At 38.5% G+C, this 20503-nt stretch overlaps 1 protein-coding gene across 4 annotated transcripts; it reads left to right on the plus strand.

The window, feature by feature from the left end:
- The first annotated feature begins 3281 nt into the window (after positions 1-3281).
- On the plus strand, positions 3282-20358 carry tnnt3a (troponin T type 3a (skeletal, fast)). Of its 4 annotated transcripts, XM_042505329.1 has the most exons (14): positions 3282-3349; positions 5134-5171; positions 6092-6105; positions 6728-6736; positions 8181-8363; positions 11261-11279; positions 11423-11468; positions 11566-11682; positions 12733-12810; positions 13211-13324; positions 14421-14533; positions 15680-15770; positions 16316-16356; positions 20054-20358. In XM_042505329.1, the coding sequence occupies exons 2-14, from the start codon at positions 5155-5157 to the stop codon at positions 20088-20090; spliced, it is 879 nt and encodes a 292-aa protein (XP_042361263.1). In that variant the 5' UTR covers positions 3282-3349; positions 5134-5154; the 3' UTR covers positions 20091-20358. The 4 variants fall into 4 exon arrangements, with proteins under 4 accessions (XP_042361263.1, XP_042361264.1, XP_042361265.1 ...); XM_042505330.1 differs by lacking the exon at positions 6728-6736; XM_042505331.1 differs by lacking the exon at positions 8181-8363 and having other exon boundaries at positions 3284-3349.
- The last annotated feature ends 145 nt before the right edge of the window (positions 20359-20503 follow it).

A 20503-nucleotide genomic window follows, 5' to 3' on the forward strand; every position in this document is an offset into this window, starting at 1 on the left:
CCGTGACTTAACTCGGCAGTGCTGCTCCACAGTTACCCCGTCAGATGAGATGTCACGGCGGTTATTCACAGCGCCTCTCACTCCCAACCGTCCGTACGAACTGTAAAGCAAACTCTTCCTCTCCTTCTCTTGCCAGAGTCCCCGGCTCCATCAGATCAAGGTTAACTCAGGACGTTACCTCAGGAGACCGCTGTTCGTGGCCCACCAAGTGAACTTTGAGTTATTTTAAGGTACGTCAACACCACGTTTGTTTTCCTTACCCTAACCTACGTGACTTTGCTCACCTGATGTAACCTACGTAACTTTACTTACCGAAACCTAATTTACATGACTTAACTCACCTGAATTTATCCTACGTAGCTTTACTTACCCGATCTAACCTACGTAACTTTACTTGCCTAAACTTTACGTAACTTTACTTACCTAAACCCTATGTAACCTTACTTGCCTCAACCTTGCATAACTTCACTTGCCCGAAACCTAACCTACGTGAGTTTGCTTACCTACACATATCCTGCATAGCTTTAGTTGCCTAAGTCCAACCTACGTAACTTTACTTACCTAAATACATCCTACATAACTGCCCTCTCCTTAATCTAAAATACTTAACTTTCCGAAACCTTACATAGCTTTTATTGCCTAAACCTCATGTAACTTCACTTTCCTTAAACTAACCTACGTAACTTGACATGCATGAACCTAACCTACAACTCTTTACTTGCCTTAAGCTAAACTACATAACTTTACCTGCCTAAACTTAACCCACGTGACTTTACCTACCGTATCTAAACGTAACTTACATAACTTTACTTACCTAAATCTAACCTAAGTAACTTTACTTGCCTAAATCTTACCAACGTAACTTAATGTTAATTACTTAACCTTGCCTTAAGTAAATAGGCTTACTTTATGTTAAGGATGTAAAATGACAAAGCTATTTGTGGGGCACTAAGTCATTAAATATCATTTGGCTGTTCTCGTAGGGGGGTTATGTGGTTCTCGAGGCATCCCAGTACTCCCACTCTCCCAAGGTTTTATGAATCCTTAATGGGGTTACAAGGATATTTAAGGGGTTAAATAGTCCTTTTTTGGGACCATTGACCGTATGATGTGTTTTCTGTGGGGTTTTACAAGTATTTCTGTGGTTCGAAGAGTCATTCAGATGGTTTGTGGAGTTCTTGTGGGGTTCTTATGTAATCCAGGAGAGCTTTCAGGAGGCCTTGTGTGAGTTTCCGGTGGATTTTAGGGGTTAAAATGGGGTTAAAATGGTGTAACAGCACAGTCCAATTGGCAGAATAAAATGTTGTAATTGTACATGTCTGCAAAACACATTTCATACATACTGTATATTGATGTTTCTAAAGTGACGTGGTGTATACGAGCTGACATCTGGAGGTTTTTAATGAGTCATATTTGCATTTTCAGTGATTTTAAAGTCAACAAACATGGGTGTTTTTTTGATGATATGTCGCTGTATTTCCACCGGGCATAGTGCCATTAAAAGCGGTTGTTTCTTATTGAGACATTGCTATGATTCCTGCTGGGATAGGTCCATTAGTTTGTATTTTAAGATGAAATATGATCCTTTTTTTTCCATAACCAAGTGTTTTGCCCCTAAACCTAACAGCACATTAACCACAGCATTGTTAGAAAGTAAAGAACGTATCAGCTACATAAAAACATACAAATGTCACTTTTTTGGCAATTGAGTTGTGCAGCAGGTTCTGACGACAGGTCTTGGACCAGATGGTCCATATTCACAGTATTTGAGAAGGTGAAAGGATCCTTGAGGTCCTGGAAAAGCGGCATTTCTTTGACCATACTGTGATATATAATGCACTGTGTGACTGTTTCTGTGGTTTGTTTCATCCCAGCAGCTGGAGCGAGGACAGGTCAGCTCAACTGTAAACCAACTACAGCTCCACAGAGCAGGAGGTCTTTGGCCTGCAGGTTTGTCTATTTGTGTTTGTGTGACATGAAAACATTTGACACTCCCACATGAGGGTGACCAGCACTTTCTGTTCTCTATCCTGTCATTGTAGCGCCCCCTGCAGGAAATTAGAGGGTCATTCAGCATCCCTGAGACGGCTGAGACCGACACACGAATCACAGATCCTGCTTACAAATCAAACGGAGGAGTCTGCTGAATGATTCATGCTGCAGCTTGTTTAGACTTACAGCTCAACTCAAAGACATTAGCAACAGATCAAACTGATCCTCTATCAGACAGGTAGCTGTTTTTGGAAAGAAAATTATACTGAAAATAAAATCCAACAATGTATTTCAAACTATTACAACTTAATGTATGTATATATATATATATATATATATATATATATATATATATATATACATATAGATATACATATATATATATATTATATAGAAAAAGAGATTGGGAAAAAATAGAACTCAAAAATAAAAAAAAATATTAATTAATATTTTACAGCACTTTAAAACCGTTACAAAGTGCTTAACACATAAAATAAACGCAGGAAAGACTTTACAATATAACACCAAAGAAAAACACAAAAACACAGGAAAACTTTTAAAAAGTAAAAAAGACATCACATATTACATAACTAAAAGACACCAATAAGCACAAAATGTTTACATTAATACCAAACAATTCTTATTTTCACTTTATTTTGTCCGACACTGAGAAACGGCAGCCTGACGGCGGGAGGATGTGCAGTTTGTGTAAGTTCTCAGCTATCATTTAATGTTTTTTTTGTTTGTTTGTTTGTTTGTTTGTTTGTTTTTTGTTTTTAGGACCTGCACGGACTAAAATTATCTGACGTAGATCCAGTGATTTTGGGGGAAATACTTCTTCAGCACTTCTGGTTGATTCTTTCAAACCAGTGAGTCAAAGAAAACAAGCAGAAGGTGGATCAGCAGGACAGATTAACCGCGCTGGTGTCCTCCTGTGACTGTACATTATGTTTACTTCTTTAAGAGGTTTCAGGATCACCACCTGCCTCGCTCCCTTGATGTCCAAACTCTCCTCTCAGTCTCAGATGAAATTTGCTTGCCTAATGCAGCTGACCCCAGAATAGCAACCTGGGGGCGTCTTGGCTGCCCCCTTCTCCAAACTTGAGCGTCCCTCCTGATGCATCGGACCCTTCCATCTCCTTATTGAGTGCCAGCGATGGGAGGGGGGGGCGCGAAGCGGTGGTCCCTGCCCCACCGCAGGCCAAGGCCTCGCCTCCAGGCGGACGCCCCAGCCAATGGGGAGTCCGAGCGGATCATGTGTCACTATAACAGAAGGACATAATCAGCGCGGTAAGTTTGCAGAACCTTACAGCCTGTCTTGGCCAGCGGGGAGCTCGCTTCTTTCAGCTTTTCTGAGGTAAGAGAAAAGGGAAAAGGGGTGAGTGTGTGAGCGGTAGAGAGGATACTCAAGTGCAAATGTCTCCCCAAAATATCACCCAAACTGAGGACAGCTGAGTCCATATGTGTTAAAAATCACTGCCACGACCAGCAGAGGCTGCAGCTGAGGTCAGGGGTGAGAGGGAGCAGGCCTTCCTTTGCAGACTGTGATGCTTTTGTGTCGACAAAATCGAGTTTGTGTCGGTGTTTGATTGCAGCCTGAGAAGCTGATAAGCAGCAGGGATTTCTGACACCTTGTGGCATCTCTGCATCTCCAAAACGAGAATTTTTCTGACATTTTTTTGGTGTTTGTAATCCTGTAAAACCTTCAGCTGATGCCAAAATAAGAAAATGTGTGAGGTTTGAACGTCCTGACGTTCCTGCTGTTAACTTAAAGGACTTTGTTGTTGTTTTTGTGCCGGTTTGGTCCGAGTCCAGAGACCCAGTGGAGGTTCATACCTGAAGGATTTACAGATGGCTTAAAGCCTTTGAAGCAGCTTTCCGCTTCAGGAGACAGAAGATGATACTAATGAGTTATGTAATGTCATGACAGCGGCGGCGATGAATGCTGTTGCTACTCTTGATATTTTAAGTCAGGGGCATCGCTGTAACTCTTGGATCGCAGGTTTTTTTTGGCTTTGTATTGTTGCCTATGTCAATTAGTGAAAGCTGTAAATTGGGCGCGGCATGTAAAGTGCACATAGCTTGACGATAAACACTTTAACATCTTGAACAGGAGCCAAGACCCTCCGGAGTTTTTTTACATCACCGCGTAAACATAAATCTGGAATTCACGAGAGCACATAGAAGGAACCCTTCAGCATCAGACCTTTAACCTTCACGGCTGCTTCTCAGGGTTTATTTTAATTCCTCCGCAAAGTGGCCTCCGTCAGCAGGGAGCCTCGGGATCGTGATTGAAGGAACCATGTGAGCGCCAGATAAGGTGATGAAGGTGGAATTGTGGGTAGTGGTCCAGGAGAAGGAACCCAATCTTCAAGCATGGGGTCCCCCTGAAACCGGATCTGGTTTGTGTGCAGCTGTCAGTTGGAAATAGTTGCGACGCATTCATGATGGCCTCACGCTAATGAGACTAACGGGCAACTAATCCGACATTTAATCACGGGTAGATTTAATTAGGAATATATTCAGGTCATGTGTGTTTATCATTGCTGGGGGTTAGATCAGATCCAGTCTGGAGGTCTTTTTTTTCTGAGATTAGAGATGCGACAGAGTTTTGCTTGAAGCTGTTACGAGTGTTTCTAAAGATAAAAAGTCTTTAACGCCTCGGATGCAGAGTGATGGGAGCGGGCAGGAGGCCGACCTTTACCACGACCCCTCGCCCTCTCGGGATTTTTTTAAAACATTAATCTGATCCCTCCGCTGAAAACAGACCATTGGCATAAATCTATGTTTGGCTCCCTTCTCACTTATCGTCAGAGAGGCAGAATCAGAACTGCGGCTCGAATTTCAAAGTTTAATAGTAATTATAAAACAATTTGGAGCTGACAAATTGGGAGTCTGAATACAAGACATTTCAAAATGATAAAGGAGCACACTTTTGAAAATTCATCCACTTAAATATTTAGATTTTTTTGAGGTGGGGGTGAAATATGTGAAGGCCGGCAGAGTGGTGTCGGTCAGGGTGGGGTCGGCAACAAATATTTAAGACATCTGCAACTTAATCCTGCAGCTATAAATACAGCAGGCTGCTCGGCCGCTCCTTGCAGACAGACTCTAACTTCATCTCTTCTCTTCTGCCTCCAGGTTGCAAAGTCCACTATCACCATGTCTGACGAGGAAGTGTAAGTCCATTCACATTCGCACTCACAAATTTGAACCTTCTGGTGACGAAATAATTAACTCAGGGTCCACTTATTGGCTTTTTGTTTGTCACTTTGCAACGGTGTAATATAGCAAAGTAATAATACTTAGTTACAGTATATAATCCTTTGATACCTGGAGCAACTTCTCTTTTCTTGCTTTCAGATTCTGTTCGCAAGTATTTAAAACTTTATACCCTGGACAAGTTGTCGCAATTTCTATCAAAAACATGGGAAAACAAAGCAATGAGCAGCTTTCCAAGAAATGCTCCGCAGCTTGCATGAAACTTGCAGATTTCAAAAATTATTTTTAAAAAGCTAAACAAAATTTCTAGAGGAAAAGAGAAAAAAGTCAGCTTTATTTATAATTATCATAATTACATATACACATTAATGTTTTAAATGTTTATAATTTGAAGTACTTTTTCTTTACATGTTCTTTGTCTTCTTCCCATGTTTTTGAACGAATTAAAGCCATTTTCCCAGGTTTCAAGGGGTTAAACCCTTTAAGCTGTCAAAAAAGCTCCATTTTTAAGGTGGCGCATGTTATGACATAAAAAATATATATAAAAAATATCATCATGATTAGAATTTGCATTTACTTCTACTTTCAATACTTAGGTACATCCAATATCATAAAATTACTTCTAATACTTCAGAACCATAAATATGACATACTTTAAGACCTTCACTCAAGTAATATTCTAATAGGAAATATTTCTGATGAGATATTTGTACTTTAATTCACTTTTTAGGTCACTTTGTAAGTTTAAGTCTCTGGAAAAAGCTACTAAGCGGACCTTGATTTAGTATTATTTCTTCAAACTACTGCATTTAACAATTTCCATGCTAATATTTTAATCAAACTCTAAATCTGAATTTCTTTGCCTTTTGTCTTGCAGTGATCAGGTTGAGGGTAAGTAGCGCCATTTTCCCCGTTTAAAAAAAAATAAAAAATTAAATCCCCACAAAAATCAGATCCAGGTACAGTCCGGAGTTCCATGCTAAACCCCAGTTTTATTTCTGAACGTTGCCTAACTGATTTTCCATCCCCTGTAGAAAGTTATTTGCACTGGACAAATCCGTATGTTTCCAGGTTTGGCTTGACTCCCTCCAGATTCAGTTTAACTCAAAGTGAATCTGCTGATGTATTATTCCACCGCTGTTGCGTGGTTGCGGGCACTAATGCTGACATCAGGACAGTGTCGGCTACGTTTTTCTGAAAATCTGACCTTTTAAAAAAGCTTTTTAAAAAAACGCCGGCACTGACCTGTTGGCAACAAGTCCTGCAGCACTGCATGACCACCCGCAACTGTACAGTCCTCCTGAGCTGATCAGCCTTTCAGATTTAAGGAGGTTTGGTAAACGCCACTTTGAGGTCTGCGAGCTCTGATCAGCCCAGGAGGACTGGGATGTGTTTGCTTAGCATGGATCCCCAGTGTACCCACATTTTGAAAATGTATTCTGTCAAAAATGGGTACAAACGGGATCTTTTGATAATGTTCTTCTGCTCCTTTCTTTCTCGGACGGACGTGAAGAATACGATGGTAAGATACAGCCTGCAGATGAAAAGACTCATTGATACTAATTTATCGGCCATTTTTGAAAAAAAACAAACAAACAAAAAACAAAAGTGTGTTCGTACTTCCACGTGGACTTTTTGTGGCATGCTGGTTAAACACTAATGAAAAGACACAGGTTAGACAATTGCGTCAGGACAGAATTGTTCTGATTTTGTCTTCGCGTTGCAGCACAGGAATCGATTACATTTCATCCATCAATGACTGACCATCAGTGGGCGGGTTTCCATTACAGATTTGCGCAAAATGTGAGCGATATTTTCGAAATGTCGATAAAACACAATTGCGAGATGACTGCGTTTCTGTTGGGTGATGTTCTGAAACTTCTCCTAGCGATGGATGTTCAAAACATTAGCAGCTTTGTTTATATTGTAGTCACCGCACTGACCGTCATTATTTCCAATCCAGTGAAGGATTTCACGATTTCACGATTTCACAGGTGATTCGCTCAACTTTTGAACAATTCCTACCAACAAGCATATTGCCACAGCATTATGTGACCTATCAAAGCCAAAAAAAGTGTTTCGGTATCACTTTCTATGAAGCCCATTTCTGTAATGCATTATAATGCATTATAAACATACTTATAATGTATAATAATGCCTCTACAGTGCTGTATAATCAGCACTCATGGTTATCTATAATACTTATTTTATAACAATCATAACTCATTATGATGCCAATGTCTATAATGGATAAGGAACATACTTATAATGTGTTATAGTGTGCATATAGTTATAAGCATTTATAAATATGCTTTGTTGTGCAGTTGCTACAGAATGCTACAAAGCATTCTGAATATTTATAAATGCACACTTTAACACATTATGGGTATGTTCATAATTCATTATAGACAATATACAATTGTAATCATATATGATTATTTTTTTATAAAGCGTTATAAATAGCCATAAGTGCTTATAACTATGATTATGCAACACTATAGAAGCATTATAATGCATAACAAATATGTTCATAATGTGTTATAATGCATTATAGACATGGGCATCACAGAAAGTGTTTCGAGTGCAGTTTCGCCAGATATGGCTTTTTAAAATCGCCTGAAATACCACCTCATGCGAGCATTAAAACTTTTTCGAAATTGACATGTTTCCATTAAGTTTATTTTACATTAGAAAAATGTCAATTTGTGCAATTTGAGTTAATGGGAACCCGCCTAATGACTGACCTTTTCCCTCTTGTAACCGCTTGCTTTCTCACATGCTTTAGCGCCATCCGGTGGCAGTTTTTCCAAAAAACTGCTGCGCAGTGAACCTCCTCATTTCTCCCATCTCCCCCCTCTTTCATCTACTCACCCTCCACCACCTCCACCTCTTCTCCCTTTCTCCTGCTTCCATTAACCCTCTCACCGCCCTTCCTCTCCCCTGGTGACTGGCTGCATGTTGTGTAGCTGTAGAAGAGGAGGTAGTACAGGAAGTAGAGGTGGCCCCAGAGGCGGCCCCTGAGCCAGAGCCAGAGCCAGAGGCAGAGCCAGAGCCAGAACCAGAGCCAGAACCAGAACCAGAACCAGAGCCAGTGGTAGAACCAGAACCAGAACCAGAACCAGAACCGCAGCCTGAGCCTGAGCTTGAAGGTATGTGGCATGGAGGGGGGGAAGGGGTATTCTCTCATCCTTTCCCAGGCGACAGGTGCGCTCCAACAGGCTGCAGCCAGCCAGACAGACCCCCACTAATCCTGATCCGCACACATGTGCACCATGTCTGCTAATGCTAACGCTACCTTCCTTTCACCTCTGAACAAATTCCAAAAAAGTCTGCTCATGCAGCAATGAAAGGGGCGCAAATCTGAGATGCGATGTCTTTTACGAATGTTGCCATGGAAAACATTTTACTCTTAATGTATGACTAATATTTAAGAGCCAATTTTTTTTTTTTTTACCAAAAGCTTATGAATTAGGCTGATATAAAGACCCAAAGTCCTGCTCCACTTAAACTTTAGCTTCTGTTCTGTTAACTTTCCGTTCTCAAAATGCTAAAAAGTGAAAATTCATTAATTCCTTCATTTATGCACACATTAATGTTTTTAGGGGGATTCATTCTCAGGTAAACTGGCATTCAAAACTTCAAAATTAACATGTTAGCATACAGTATGATACAGCAAGTATATCAAAGGATTTTATCTTTACACAATGTAACACAAAGTTTTTCATTTTCATTCTGAATCTGGGAATTATAGATTCATAACTTCTGAAAATCTCAGTTTTACAAAGTTTAGCTTCCTAGCTGCGGTAACCTATAGGCTCAAACACAGTTTTTGTCAATAATACAAAAATATATATATTATTCTTTTGAGATAGTGGGCAAAAGTGGAAAGAAAGCAAAAAGCAACTCAACAAAAAATGACACAAGAATTGACAAAAAGTGACAAGAAAATTACCTGAAAATTGGCAAAAAGAAAAAAAAAACTAAACAGGTATTTTTCCCTGCAATGTAATTTTTAAATCTATAATTATATAAAGAAATCATAATTTTTTTTAAATATCTTTAAAAAAAAAAATCTATATTACAATACAACACCATCTAAAATATATATATTTCTAACCCCTTTTCCCTTTTTTTCAAATATTTTAACTTTCTCTCCTTAATTCTTCATAACTTTTTTTTGTCAGTTCTAAGTATAAATAAATCCTAAATTTACAAACACAAACATACGGAGAGAGTTGGTTAATTTAGCCGAGCATACTGTGTGCTAACGTGTCGGCGCTCATAGTGAACGAAGCTTTCTGCTGCAAAAAATGAGAATATTTTATTATTGGCCTCTTTTATCAGTCTAACCCCACTACTGTACCACATGTACTCTAAGTACTTGTATTTGGAGTACATGGATGCTTTTTTAAAAATTATTTTTATATCTGATAAAAGTAAACAACAACAACATTTACCGCTGTGCATGAAGATAAATATGTCAGTTCAATAAAAAAAAAGATGGTGCCTCAGTTTTGACTTTTTTTTCCTAAATTTACCGTCACACCATCTCATACTGTACTCACATGCTGGTGGGAAAGTCTGTTTTGCATTCACACGCAATTTTGTTAAAAACTTAAATTTAATGCCATTAAATTTATGATTTAATGCCAAACCCAAACCCATGTGAAGCTAGACATCTATCGCTAAAATTAGTTGTAAATGCTTTGCAATGTTGGTGGAGTTAAAAACTGTCATTGCATCGTGCATGTCCACCTGAATTTACCCGACTTTTTAAATTCACATGCCATTTTTGAAATGATATGTGAATTCGGGGATGAATGTTAAAGGAGATCCTACTTAATTATGCTGTTTGTTAGATGTGACTGTGTGTAAATTCTCAAATATTGGCCCAAACTCTTTACCTCAAACTGCAGCAAGACCTTTTTTTTTAAAGTGAATTAATTAAAAACACACCTGTTTCCACATATTTGCCCATCACTTTACTATTTTTGTTGCACAAATTAATATAACGCACATTTAAGCAAGTTACCTTTTTTTTGTTCCGGCTGGCCCTTAATATTTGAGAATTTACGTCGATAAATCGTTAGTGAAGCTGCAGCACATTGACTGTCGGCCATAATTGTGTTCAGCTGGTTGGACGCTCAGTTTGCTTGCTAACAGTGTTGTCCATTCTGCTTTTTTGTTTCGGATGCTTGCTGCATGCAGAGGCCGTTGAAGAGGAAGGTATGTTGATTTAAAAGAACTTTTGACGAAATCTGAAATCTGTCATTCTGGTTTTGGAAGAGGGACCACAGTGTCCAGGTCTGACGTCTGTTCTCGGGGGAAAACGCCTGCTGTTCACAAAATGTTATATCTGTCTGTCAAAATCCAGGAGCGCTGCCCATTTGGCACTAAAACAAAATGGAAAATTCACATCAAAACATGCAATTTTACCACTGATTGACTTCTGAGAGAAATTCAAACTGCTAGTGGAGGAAAAAGGGTGAAAGAATATGAAACGCTAACACGTGCTTTACTGCGCAGCGACCCCACCGTTACACTCTTGCTATGCCACTCGTCACCTGCATGGCATGGAGCCGCCAGAATCTGGGTAATAATAATAAAGAAATGGGGGGAAATGACTTTTGTCTTGCTTGTGTAAAAATGGTTTTGGGGTCAAGCCAAAGAAAAAAAAAAGACACCTATCGTTGGTACGGTACATAAAAGTCACAACTTGAAGCGACTTTTTTTTTTAGATAAATGAGGTTTTTTAAGACAACTGATGTTCATTTTTTTGTAATAATACAACACAATGTAACTGCACTCACAGCAAGATGGCTTTCTGATGTTCACAAGTCTTTATATGTAAAATTTAACGTTTCATCTGCTTACAGAGTTTAAATGTTGTTCTAACCCTCAAACCAGAGGCTACCATTTACATTTCTTTGAAATCTTAACCTAACATGTCATGTAGAGACAAAAACATGCAGTTTAATTCCATGCAAAGCCTGAGAGACTAACCCCATGACATGTACTTGTCCCCTCTTCATTTCCTAACCTGCAGAGGAGAAGCCGAAGTTCAAGTAAGTTTCCTTCTCGTGTCGTTTTTGACTTCAAATGATTCTTTTAGACATTTCCATCCAAGACGTTTGGCTGAAAATAATTTAAAAAAGCAACATTACGATCAGCGCCGGTGCACTTAAAACCAAAACGCTCTCTCCTGCAGGCCCAGCGCTCCAAAGATTCCCGATGGTGAGAAAGTGGACTTTGATGTAAGTAAAGGATGGCGATGAAGGATTTGAGTGTTTTGGGGGTTTTTTGTTGTATTTTTGGCTGAGCGTTGTCTTCTGCACCTCTCTGACTCTGCAGGACATCCAGAAGAAACGTCAGAACAAGGATCTGATCGAGCTGCAGGGCCTCATTGATGCTCACTTTGAGTGCAGGAAGAAGGAGGAGGAGGAGCTGATCGCTCTCAAGGAGAGGATTGTGAGTCTTCAGCCAGACGTGTAATACATTAACTCTTTGAAACCTGAGCGAAGTTGACTTTATTTCTGAAAAAAAGGGAGGGTGACGAGCAACCTAACTTTAAAAAATGGCCAAAAATTATACAAGAAAAGAGTAAAACAATTTGCAGGAAAATTACCAGAAAAAAAGCAAAACAAAGTAAGAAAGTGCTTAAAATATTATTTTTCTTTTTTTTCTGTAACATAATTTTAAATATAAGAATTGTAAATATATACATTTTGCAGCTAATTTTCAAATCATCATCCTGTAACCTTTTACTTTTTTGTTTTTGCAGTTTGCAGGGCATTGCTTGTGTTTTTGAAAGAAATCAAACCATTTTTTTCAGGTTTTGGAGGTTAAATGTTTGTAAAAGACATCCGAACGCCACACAAGAGAACTGATGGCAGTCCAGATGTTAAAGGGTTAACCCTTTGAAACCTGTTTTGACATCAGTTTTCTTGTGCCGTGTTCAGACGCCTCTCACATTCAGTTTGACCGTTTGAAAACAGAGCAAACTGTTTTTGTTTTCTTTTAAGAACATGAGCAAAAAAAAAGTAAATGAGAAATTTCCCCCAAATTCAAGTTTTACCTTAAAATTTGTTTTAAAAAAGAGGAGATGATCATTAGAAAATAAACCAAACAATTGGGTAAAATGACCCAATGGGTAACAGAAAAAAAATATATATATACAATATTAAAAAATTTCAGCAAGTTTTTCGTTATTTGAAGGCAATTTTTCATAATTTTGTATTCATTTTTAACGATTTTTTCCAAATTGCATTCACCGTTTTACAGTCCTTTCTGGGAGTGTTTCCCAGCCAAGAAATCTTTTGTAAAACTACAGTTTTATTAAGCTTCGTCTGGGGAGAGCCAGGCTTGCTGTTTCCCGTCTTTAAGCTAAGCAATCTGGCCGTAGCTTCATATTTAAGGTGGAAAAATGTGAGCCGTCTTAATCTTCTCATCTGTTATCTCTGCTGCGTTAAACTGTGTCGACTAAAGTTTGCTGACGATGTGTTTGCCGCCATCCTGCAGGAGAAGCGTCGCGCTGAGAGAGCCGAGCAGCAGAGGGTCCGCGCTGAGAAGGAGAAGGAGCGCCAGGCCAGACGTGAGGTGCGTGGTTTTTAATCTCAATTCTTCTTTAAAAATATCACCCTTAAATCAGACATTTGGGGTTTTTTTCACTGTTCAGGAACTACGAAAGAGTCTTTGTGTCTCACTCTTGAGGAGCGTGTCATCCTGCGCTGAAAAAATATTAATCATAAATATCAAACAAGCCTTAAATTTGTTGTTTTAAGTTTTAAGATTCACATAATTTCAGGGTCTGAAGATTCATGTTTTCAATTTTTTCACTCTCATATTTATAATAAAGTAGTTACAAAATTGTAATTTTAAATTTTAAAACTAAAGTTTCTCTTTAACCTCTCAGTTCTTATATTTCTTGTGTCACTTTGAGTAGCGGAGAGATTTGACTGGGCGAGGTCTCACTCTGGTTTGTTTTTGTGTGAACCAGGAGGAGAGGCGGATCAGGGAGGAGAGTGATGCCAAGAAGAAGGCAGAGGAGGAGGCCAAGAAGAAGTCTGCTCTGTCCAGCATGGGCTCCTCCTACAGCAGCCACCTGCAGAGAGTCAGTGCACGCAGCACTACATCTGGAAATTTACCCAAATACTGCACACACACTTCTGGGCACTGTAGTATTTTCAATTTATGCTACTTTTAGTTTGATTCAACTTCATTTCAGAGGTAAATGTTGTACATTTTACTCCACTACATTTATTTGTTAGTAACTTTTCAGATTCCGACATCAAAAAGTATTTAAAAGTATTGTTATAAAGTAAATGACAGCATATGAAACTGTTTGAATTAGCTCTACACCTGCAGTCAGCTACAATAATTAAATGCTGCTCGCATGTTCAGTATCACTTATGGCCCGCTTTAATATTCCACACACTTAAATCACTCTATGCACAAAATGCACTTTTGGAAATCAAGCTTTAAAAAAATCTATACATTAATATGATTTCATTTCATTTAGATCATTTTTTAACCAACATTAATCCTAATCATAAATATCAAATAGTGATTAATTTTCAGAATTTAATTGTTCAAATGACAGTCTTTTATCATGATGCCACTATTTTTTTAGATTTTAAAAAACAAACAAATTATTTTGAATTATTTTTTATGTTTTTATTATCACAGCCTGGGATAGTTCAATGATTAGCTGCAACATTGTCAAGTAAAGTTTATTTACTGTTACTGTGTAACTGTAAGTATCAAGTAATTCCCTCTGAAATGTGCTAAAGTATGAGCATAAAGTAGCAACAAAATTGTTTAAAAAATAGACAAAACACCCAAAACTCAAAAAAGAGGGAAAACACCAAAAGCTCGAATTAAATAATTGAAAAAATATATATTTTAAAAAATAGAAAAAAACCACCCCCACTTTATATATATATATATATATATATATATATATATATATATATATACTATATATATATAGAGAGAGAGAGAGAGAAAGACCTAACTTTAAGTATCAAATAATTCCCTTTGAAATATATTGAAGTATGAAGGTAAAAATTGAAATACTCAAATAAAAGCATGTCAACATTGTACTTCAGTATTTGGGTAACATATACTTTCCCTCACATGTTTTTACTTAAAAATATGGTCGTGAGTACTTCCTCTAACCTGCGTCTGTCCGTGTGAACTCTGAACAGGCTGACCAGAAGAGAGGAGGCAAGAAAGAGACTGAGAGAGAGAAGAAGAAGAAGATCCTGGCCGCCAGACGCAAGCAGCTCAACATCGACCATCTGAACGAAGACAAGCTGAAGTACGACTCAAACACTTCAAACATTTCTCAGTTTTCACGCTTCATTCTGGTGAAAGATATCATAACTAAGAGCAACACCGGAGACGGAAACTGACTTTCTCTGCTCCGAACGTTGTTGATTTCAAGGGATTTTGTTGATTAGGGGCCGGTCCCTCTCGTTTTCCTCGACGTTATCATTTTTCTGAGGAAATCCAACTTCCCTTGCACAACAATAACCCAAACTTTGCACATTGGTCCAGTCCCATGCCAAACTTACTCAGCTGTAAACAGCTACAGCGACTGTCTAAACTTTAACATTTTGAAATTCATAACAAATCATTCGTATGTGCTTCAGCTTTGCAACTTAAACCAAAATGTTGGCCCAGATGTGGAGAATTTTTTGTTAACTTCACTGTGATACAAATTATTAGGTCCATCCCTCTGTTTTAATCAAACCCCTAAAACTTATTAAACCTATCTCACCTAACTCTGCTCAAGAGACGCCAACTTTGCTTCAGACTGTCCGACACGAACCGTCTACACAGATTTTTGATTTATCAAAAATTGCACTTACTTACTTACTTGTTTGACTATAGACATATACTTGCAAATATTTTGCTAAATAAATCTTCATCTTCAAGAAAAAAACTGACAAAATATTGTTGTCATGGTAGATGGTAGAGTTTTATCTCAAAAACTTAATTTTGGCAGCATTTTGAATTCTGCCCTCATGTACACTATTACAGTCTGTGGGAAAATCACTTTTTCACTTATAGAGCTAATCAATCTTTGTAAAGAAATCATCTACATCCCTCTGCTGTCTAATGAAGTCTGCAAATTGTCAGAATTTAGTCTTGATAAGTGAATTTTTGGCAGCAGTTTGAAATCTGCCTTTCCATGCACAGACAGCTGATATCCTGCCCCCTGGTGGTCGGCTCAGTCACAGTGTGAAGCCGCTCTGGTTTCTCTCTTAGCATGTAGCTCACTGGGATAGTAACTTGTTCTTTGTGTCTGACGTCAAAGGTTCAAGCCTCATGTGATGCAGAATACACATTTTAATGTGCAGTTGTTCATTATCCTCCAATTTTTCTGCTTCTCGCTGCTAAAAATGCCCGGCCCTGACCCGCTGGTGTGCAGCAGCTATAACTTTACTTGTGTTTCCTGCAGGGATAAGATCAATGAGCTGCATGAATGGATGACCCAGCTGGAGTCTGAGAAGTTCGACCACATGGAGAGACTGAAGAGACAGAAGTATGAGGTGAGACTCCCCCGACGTCTTTAGCATCTTAACATGCTGCTTTAACGTTTACTGTGTGGAGATAATGCTCATTATGTTTGTTATTCTTCCTCTCTACCTGAGGACGAGATCACAGTGAGGAGGTTCGGAGCAGATTTCTATGCCTGTTTGTTTTTCTTATTTCCTTAAATTTGTCGTTTTAAGTCATAAAATATATTAATTAGAAAAGGTTGAAATCACAAGAAAATGCCCTCATCTTACATTTCTGGGTTCTAACTTTGATTTATTTTAATAATAACTGCACTTTTCAGTTTCCCATTACAGGATATTTAGTTTATCCTGCAAATGATGCAATGCAAATATTTGACATATTAATCCAAAATTTTTGTCTCTGATTTCTGTTCCCTGAGCTACACCTTTAAAGCTAGCGGGTAAAACCTGACATGAATCCACACTTTTCTGAAACTGTAGCAGTCGTTTGTCGTTGATGTTGTTGATGCTGGTGAGCGTGCAGCCGAGCGAACCTCCGGGTTTGAACCCTCGATGTGCTCTTTGATTCCCTCCAGGTTACAACCCTGCGTAAGAGAGTGGAGGAGCTCAGTAAATTGTAAGTAGAGCCGAGCAGCAGGGACGTTTCGCCCGCTGGCTTCAGGCTCGCTGCATGTTAGCATGAAGAAAGGTCGGTAAGAACCAGAGCGCCCCCGCTGGCCGAGAGAGAGGAGACGCCACGCCACCGCGAAACAAAACGCAGACAAACAAGACGAGTTTGTTTCCAAAAGTGACTAAAAGTCTGCAACAGAAAAGCTTACGAATCAGCTGAGCTAAATTTTCTTTATTCATTTATTTAAGAAGACGCCACAGCTTTAATTTGAGGATTTACGTCAAAAAAGTGAGCAAATTGGTTTGATTTCTTTCAAAAACATTGTAAAAAAGGTAGTGGGTGGTTAGATATATATTACACAAAATGCAAGTTATTAGCAGATTTAGATTTTTTTAAAAGCTGGGGAAAAGTTTAAAGGGAAAAAAAGAAAAGTGAAAAAAAAATTCTATTTTTTTCTATTTTCTTATTACATACATAGTTTTTCATAGTCTTTTTCATCTTCATTTTGTTTTGTTATGTTTTGTTGTTTTGCTCATTTTCAAGTTATTTTATTTTACTTCTTACTTATTTCTTGCAACTGTTGGGGTTATTTCTTCTTTCAAAAAAAAGAAAAAAGTCAAAGTCAAAAGTTCTTTATTGTTATTGTTATGAAACAACAAAAAAAGCACAGCATCTCCGAATATGTAAAACAGTATTTAAGAGATGCTAATAATAATAATAATAATAATAATAATATTTAAATTTTAAATAATTTTATTTGATCATATTCTCGAAAATATAATAATAGATAATATAATAACATATATAAAATATATAATAATATTAATAATAATTTTAGCTGTCATTAATTTAAAGATGTCAATTTGGATTCAAACTCGTCTCCTGGATGCAGATTAGTGATTAAACGTGGGTGTAAAAATGGTGTCGGGTGGCTGAGCTCCTCCTCATTCTGTCCCGGTCTGGATGTCTCAGTTTTTAGCATCACAGATCTGAGGTCAGGTGTGTGAGCGAGCGGTCCAACAGGTAAGTCGGGCCCCGCTGAGGTTCAAGAACCGAGCTGAAGCCCGTCTCTCTTAACCGTTTCTTTTTTGGGGAGTGGGAAACCACGACGGGTGTTTGAACGCAAAAATCATGCAATGCCAAAAAAGCCCTCACAGAATTTAGTGCAAAAATGTAAAGTAATGTCTGGACGCTCCGCTGCAGGGATACTCACCTTCTTTACTCGGGGGCCACTTTTGCAAAAATGACAGGAGGCCAGGGGCCAGTCACAGGAGCCCCAAATATGTTTTTAGGATTTCAGGATGTATCAAGGATTTTAGGACATTTCTAGGATTTTAGAGACATTTCTAGGATTTCAGAGACATTTAAGACATTTTTATGATTTTAACACATTTCTAGTATTTTAGGATGTTTCTAATATTTTAGAATGTTTTGGATTTTAGGGACATTTCTTGGATTTTAGGACATTGGGGTCTTAGCTAGGACCTCTGACTGGGGATCCTCTACTGGCACTTTAAAAAAGATAATACACACATACATACATATATATATAATTTTATTCACTCTGGCACCTTATATATACTAAAAGCACAAAAACAATTCCCAGTTTGAATCACTTTATTTTTATTGTGAATTAGAAAATGGTTGTGGGGCCACCCAACTCCATATCAGGGGCCAGATTTGGCCCCCGAGCTGTAAATTGAGTATTGCTGCTTTATTTTTACACAGACAGTCAAATCAAATAAATGCAGGAAATGCGTGATATGCATGAGCCCGTCTTGGTTTCCCATGATGCCTCAGCCAGCAGCTTTCAGCCCGTGGAGCCCGCTGAAGGAGAGCGGAGGGAAGTCCTTCTCCACGGAGGTAAATGTGTTAAAGCTGCTGCTGTGTCGTTTTTCAGGTGCTCACGTACAGGAACCGCATCGATGAGTTGCAGAAGCAGTAAGTACCGTCGCTGCTGGGTCTGCGTGAACCCAGCAAGACATAACTGTCATGTTCATTCAGGACAGTTTATGTCAGTTTAAAATTCATATGGTCATTTCTCGTGAACACGGTAAACACGACCCCATTTGAACGCAGCATATGTTTTTTTTTTGTTTTTACGTTTTTGTACATCCTTACAGAGATGATGTCATGTTTATGGCAGTAAAACAAATGTAGAATTCCAAAAGGCAAAAGATTACTAAATTTAGCAACAGTTAAAAAAAAATGTTTTATTAATTCGTATTCTTTGCTTTACAATCTGTGCACACAGATTTTTACCTTTTTTGTATGACACCTGCGGGGATCCGTATTTATTCGTGTCTGTGTTGCTTTTGTAGTGTCCAAAGCATTTTCGTGTTACTTTGTGTTTCCATAATTAACAACAGATATTACATTTCATTATAACAGTAAACATATCATCCAGTGTCAGTATGTAAGGCGGGGATACTCCACTTGCTTTGCCTGGGGGCCACTTTTGGAAAATGACAGGAGGCCAGGGGCCATTAACGGGAGCCCCATACATGTTTCTGGGATTTTTTCTGAATTTACGATGTTTTCAGATTTTAAGACGTTTCTCAGATGTGAAGATATTTTAAGAATTGTAGGCTTTTTCTCTGATTTCATGTTTCCAGAATTTTAGGGTCCTCCTTAAGATAAAACTACATTCATAGGATTGCACAATGTTTTGCGGATTTTAGGACTTTTCTAGTATTTAAGAAAATTTCTAGAATTTTAGCACTGTTTTAGGATTTTATGGCGTTTCTAGGATTGTGCGATGTTTCTCAGATATCAGCACTTTTCAGGGATTTAACAACATTTCTAGAATTTTAGGACGTTTGTAGGATTTTGGAACATTTCTCAGATTTTAGGACATTTCTAGGATTTTAAGTTGTTTTTAGGATTGTATGAAGTTTCTCAGATTTTAGGACATCAGGGGATTGTATGTATGCAGTCCCAAAACAATTCCCTGTGTGAATCACTTTATCTTTATTGTGAAATAGAAAACGGTTGGGGGATCACCCAGCACCTTATTGGGGGCCAGATTTGGCCCTCGGGCCGTAAGTTGAGTATCACTGATGTAAGGAGTGTTCCCTGTGTTCTCTGAAAAAGGATGGATAAACAGCGGTACTCGTAATAAAATGAATAGTTGAATCATACTGGCTGAACTTTTTAAAAATTAAAATAAATAGCCTGTTTTTGTCAAACAAAACAACAGAGATCATTGTACAAAAAATGAATTTACTGAGTAAAATTACGATGCACAATGGTGCATCCTTTTTCAGTGTAAAGAGAGGGCCCTTCTCTTCATACTGACCTCTTTATTTCATGTGAATGCCGTTAAAACTGTGACAGCATTAACGTTAAGTTGGCGCTGCTGGACTCAGCTATGACTCGGTGTTTGCAGGTAAGTGCTGCACGAGTTTGTGACTTATTTCTGTGTGAACTTCAACTGTCAACAGAGACTTCTGACTGTAATGTTGTAGGCTGGGAATTTAGCATTTTTGCCATTTTGCACGACGCTCCAAATCCCTTTGAGAGATTTAGCGTATGTAAAGCAGAAATAAGATGGACTGAAGTTGGGTTTCTGAGGAAACCCAACTTCAGTCTGAATGTGTGTAAAATTGAAGCTCAGCCTGCACAGCTGTCAACTGTCCCTTGTTGAATTTGCTTAAAACTCAGATATCTGACGTGTGCCTTGCTTTTTTTTGACGTATTACAGCAGCAAGAAGGGAGCCGCCGCCCGCCGCAGAAAGTAGATGGCCTCAGAAACCAAACTTCAATCGTCTCGGACACACGCCTGATGAAACAATGCGCACTGTGGCGAAGGTCGTAGCTCGGAAGAAGCCAGTAACGCTGAGGTGTACTTTGCGATTATTAAAACGCACATCCTGATACATGCAACCAGGAGCCTTTAGCTGCTGTTCTGTTAGGAATAAAGAACAAAAACTTGTTTTGGCCATCACGCTTCCTCGCCCTCAGCTGTTTGGTTCTCAGTATTTTTGTAAATAAAGTGTGACACTTCAAGCCATGTCTGTAGAGCTGTTGTTATTCATAAATCAATAAAGTTCAGTGTTTTTCAGACAGTCGTTTGTTCAACGCTGTTTTCTGACTGCAGAGATGAATTGAACTTGGTCAGCAGGATATCAGGCTCTTCATTCACAGTGACCTC

The sequence above is a fragment of the Plectropomus leopardus genome, chromosome 17, assembly GCF_008729295.1.
Source record: "Plectropomus leopardus isolate mb chromosome 17, YSFRI_Pleo_2.0, whole genome shotgun sequence".
Classification (NCBI taxonomy): domain Eukaryota; kingdom Metazoa; phylum Chordata; class Actinopteri; order Perciformes; family Serranidae; genus Plectropomus; species Plectropomus leopardus.

Bases quoted from the DNA above. Each gene is read 5' to 3' on its own strand.
- tnnt3a (XM_042505329.1), top strand. The intron at 12,811-13,210 runs GTGCGTGGTTTT...TGTGTGAACCAG, and splicing joins AGCGCCAGGCCAGACGTGAG to GAGGAGAGGCGGATCAGGGA. The intron at 15,771-16,315 runs GTGAGACTCCCC...GATTCCCTCCAG, and splicing joins TGAAGAGACAGAAGTATGAG to GTTACAACCCTGCGTAAGAG.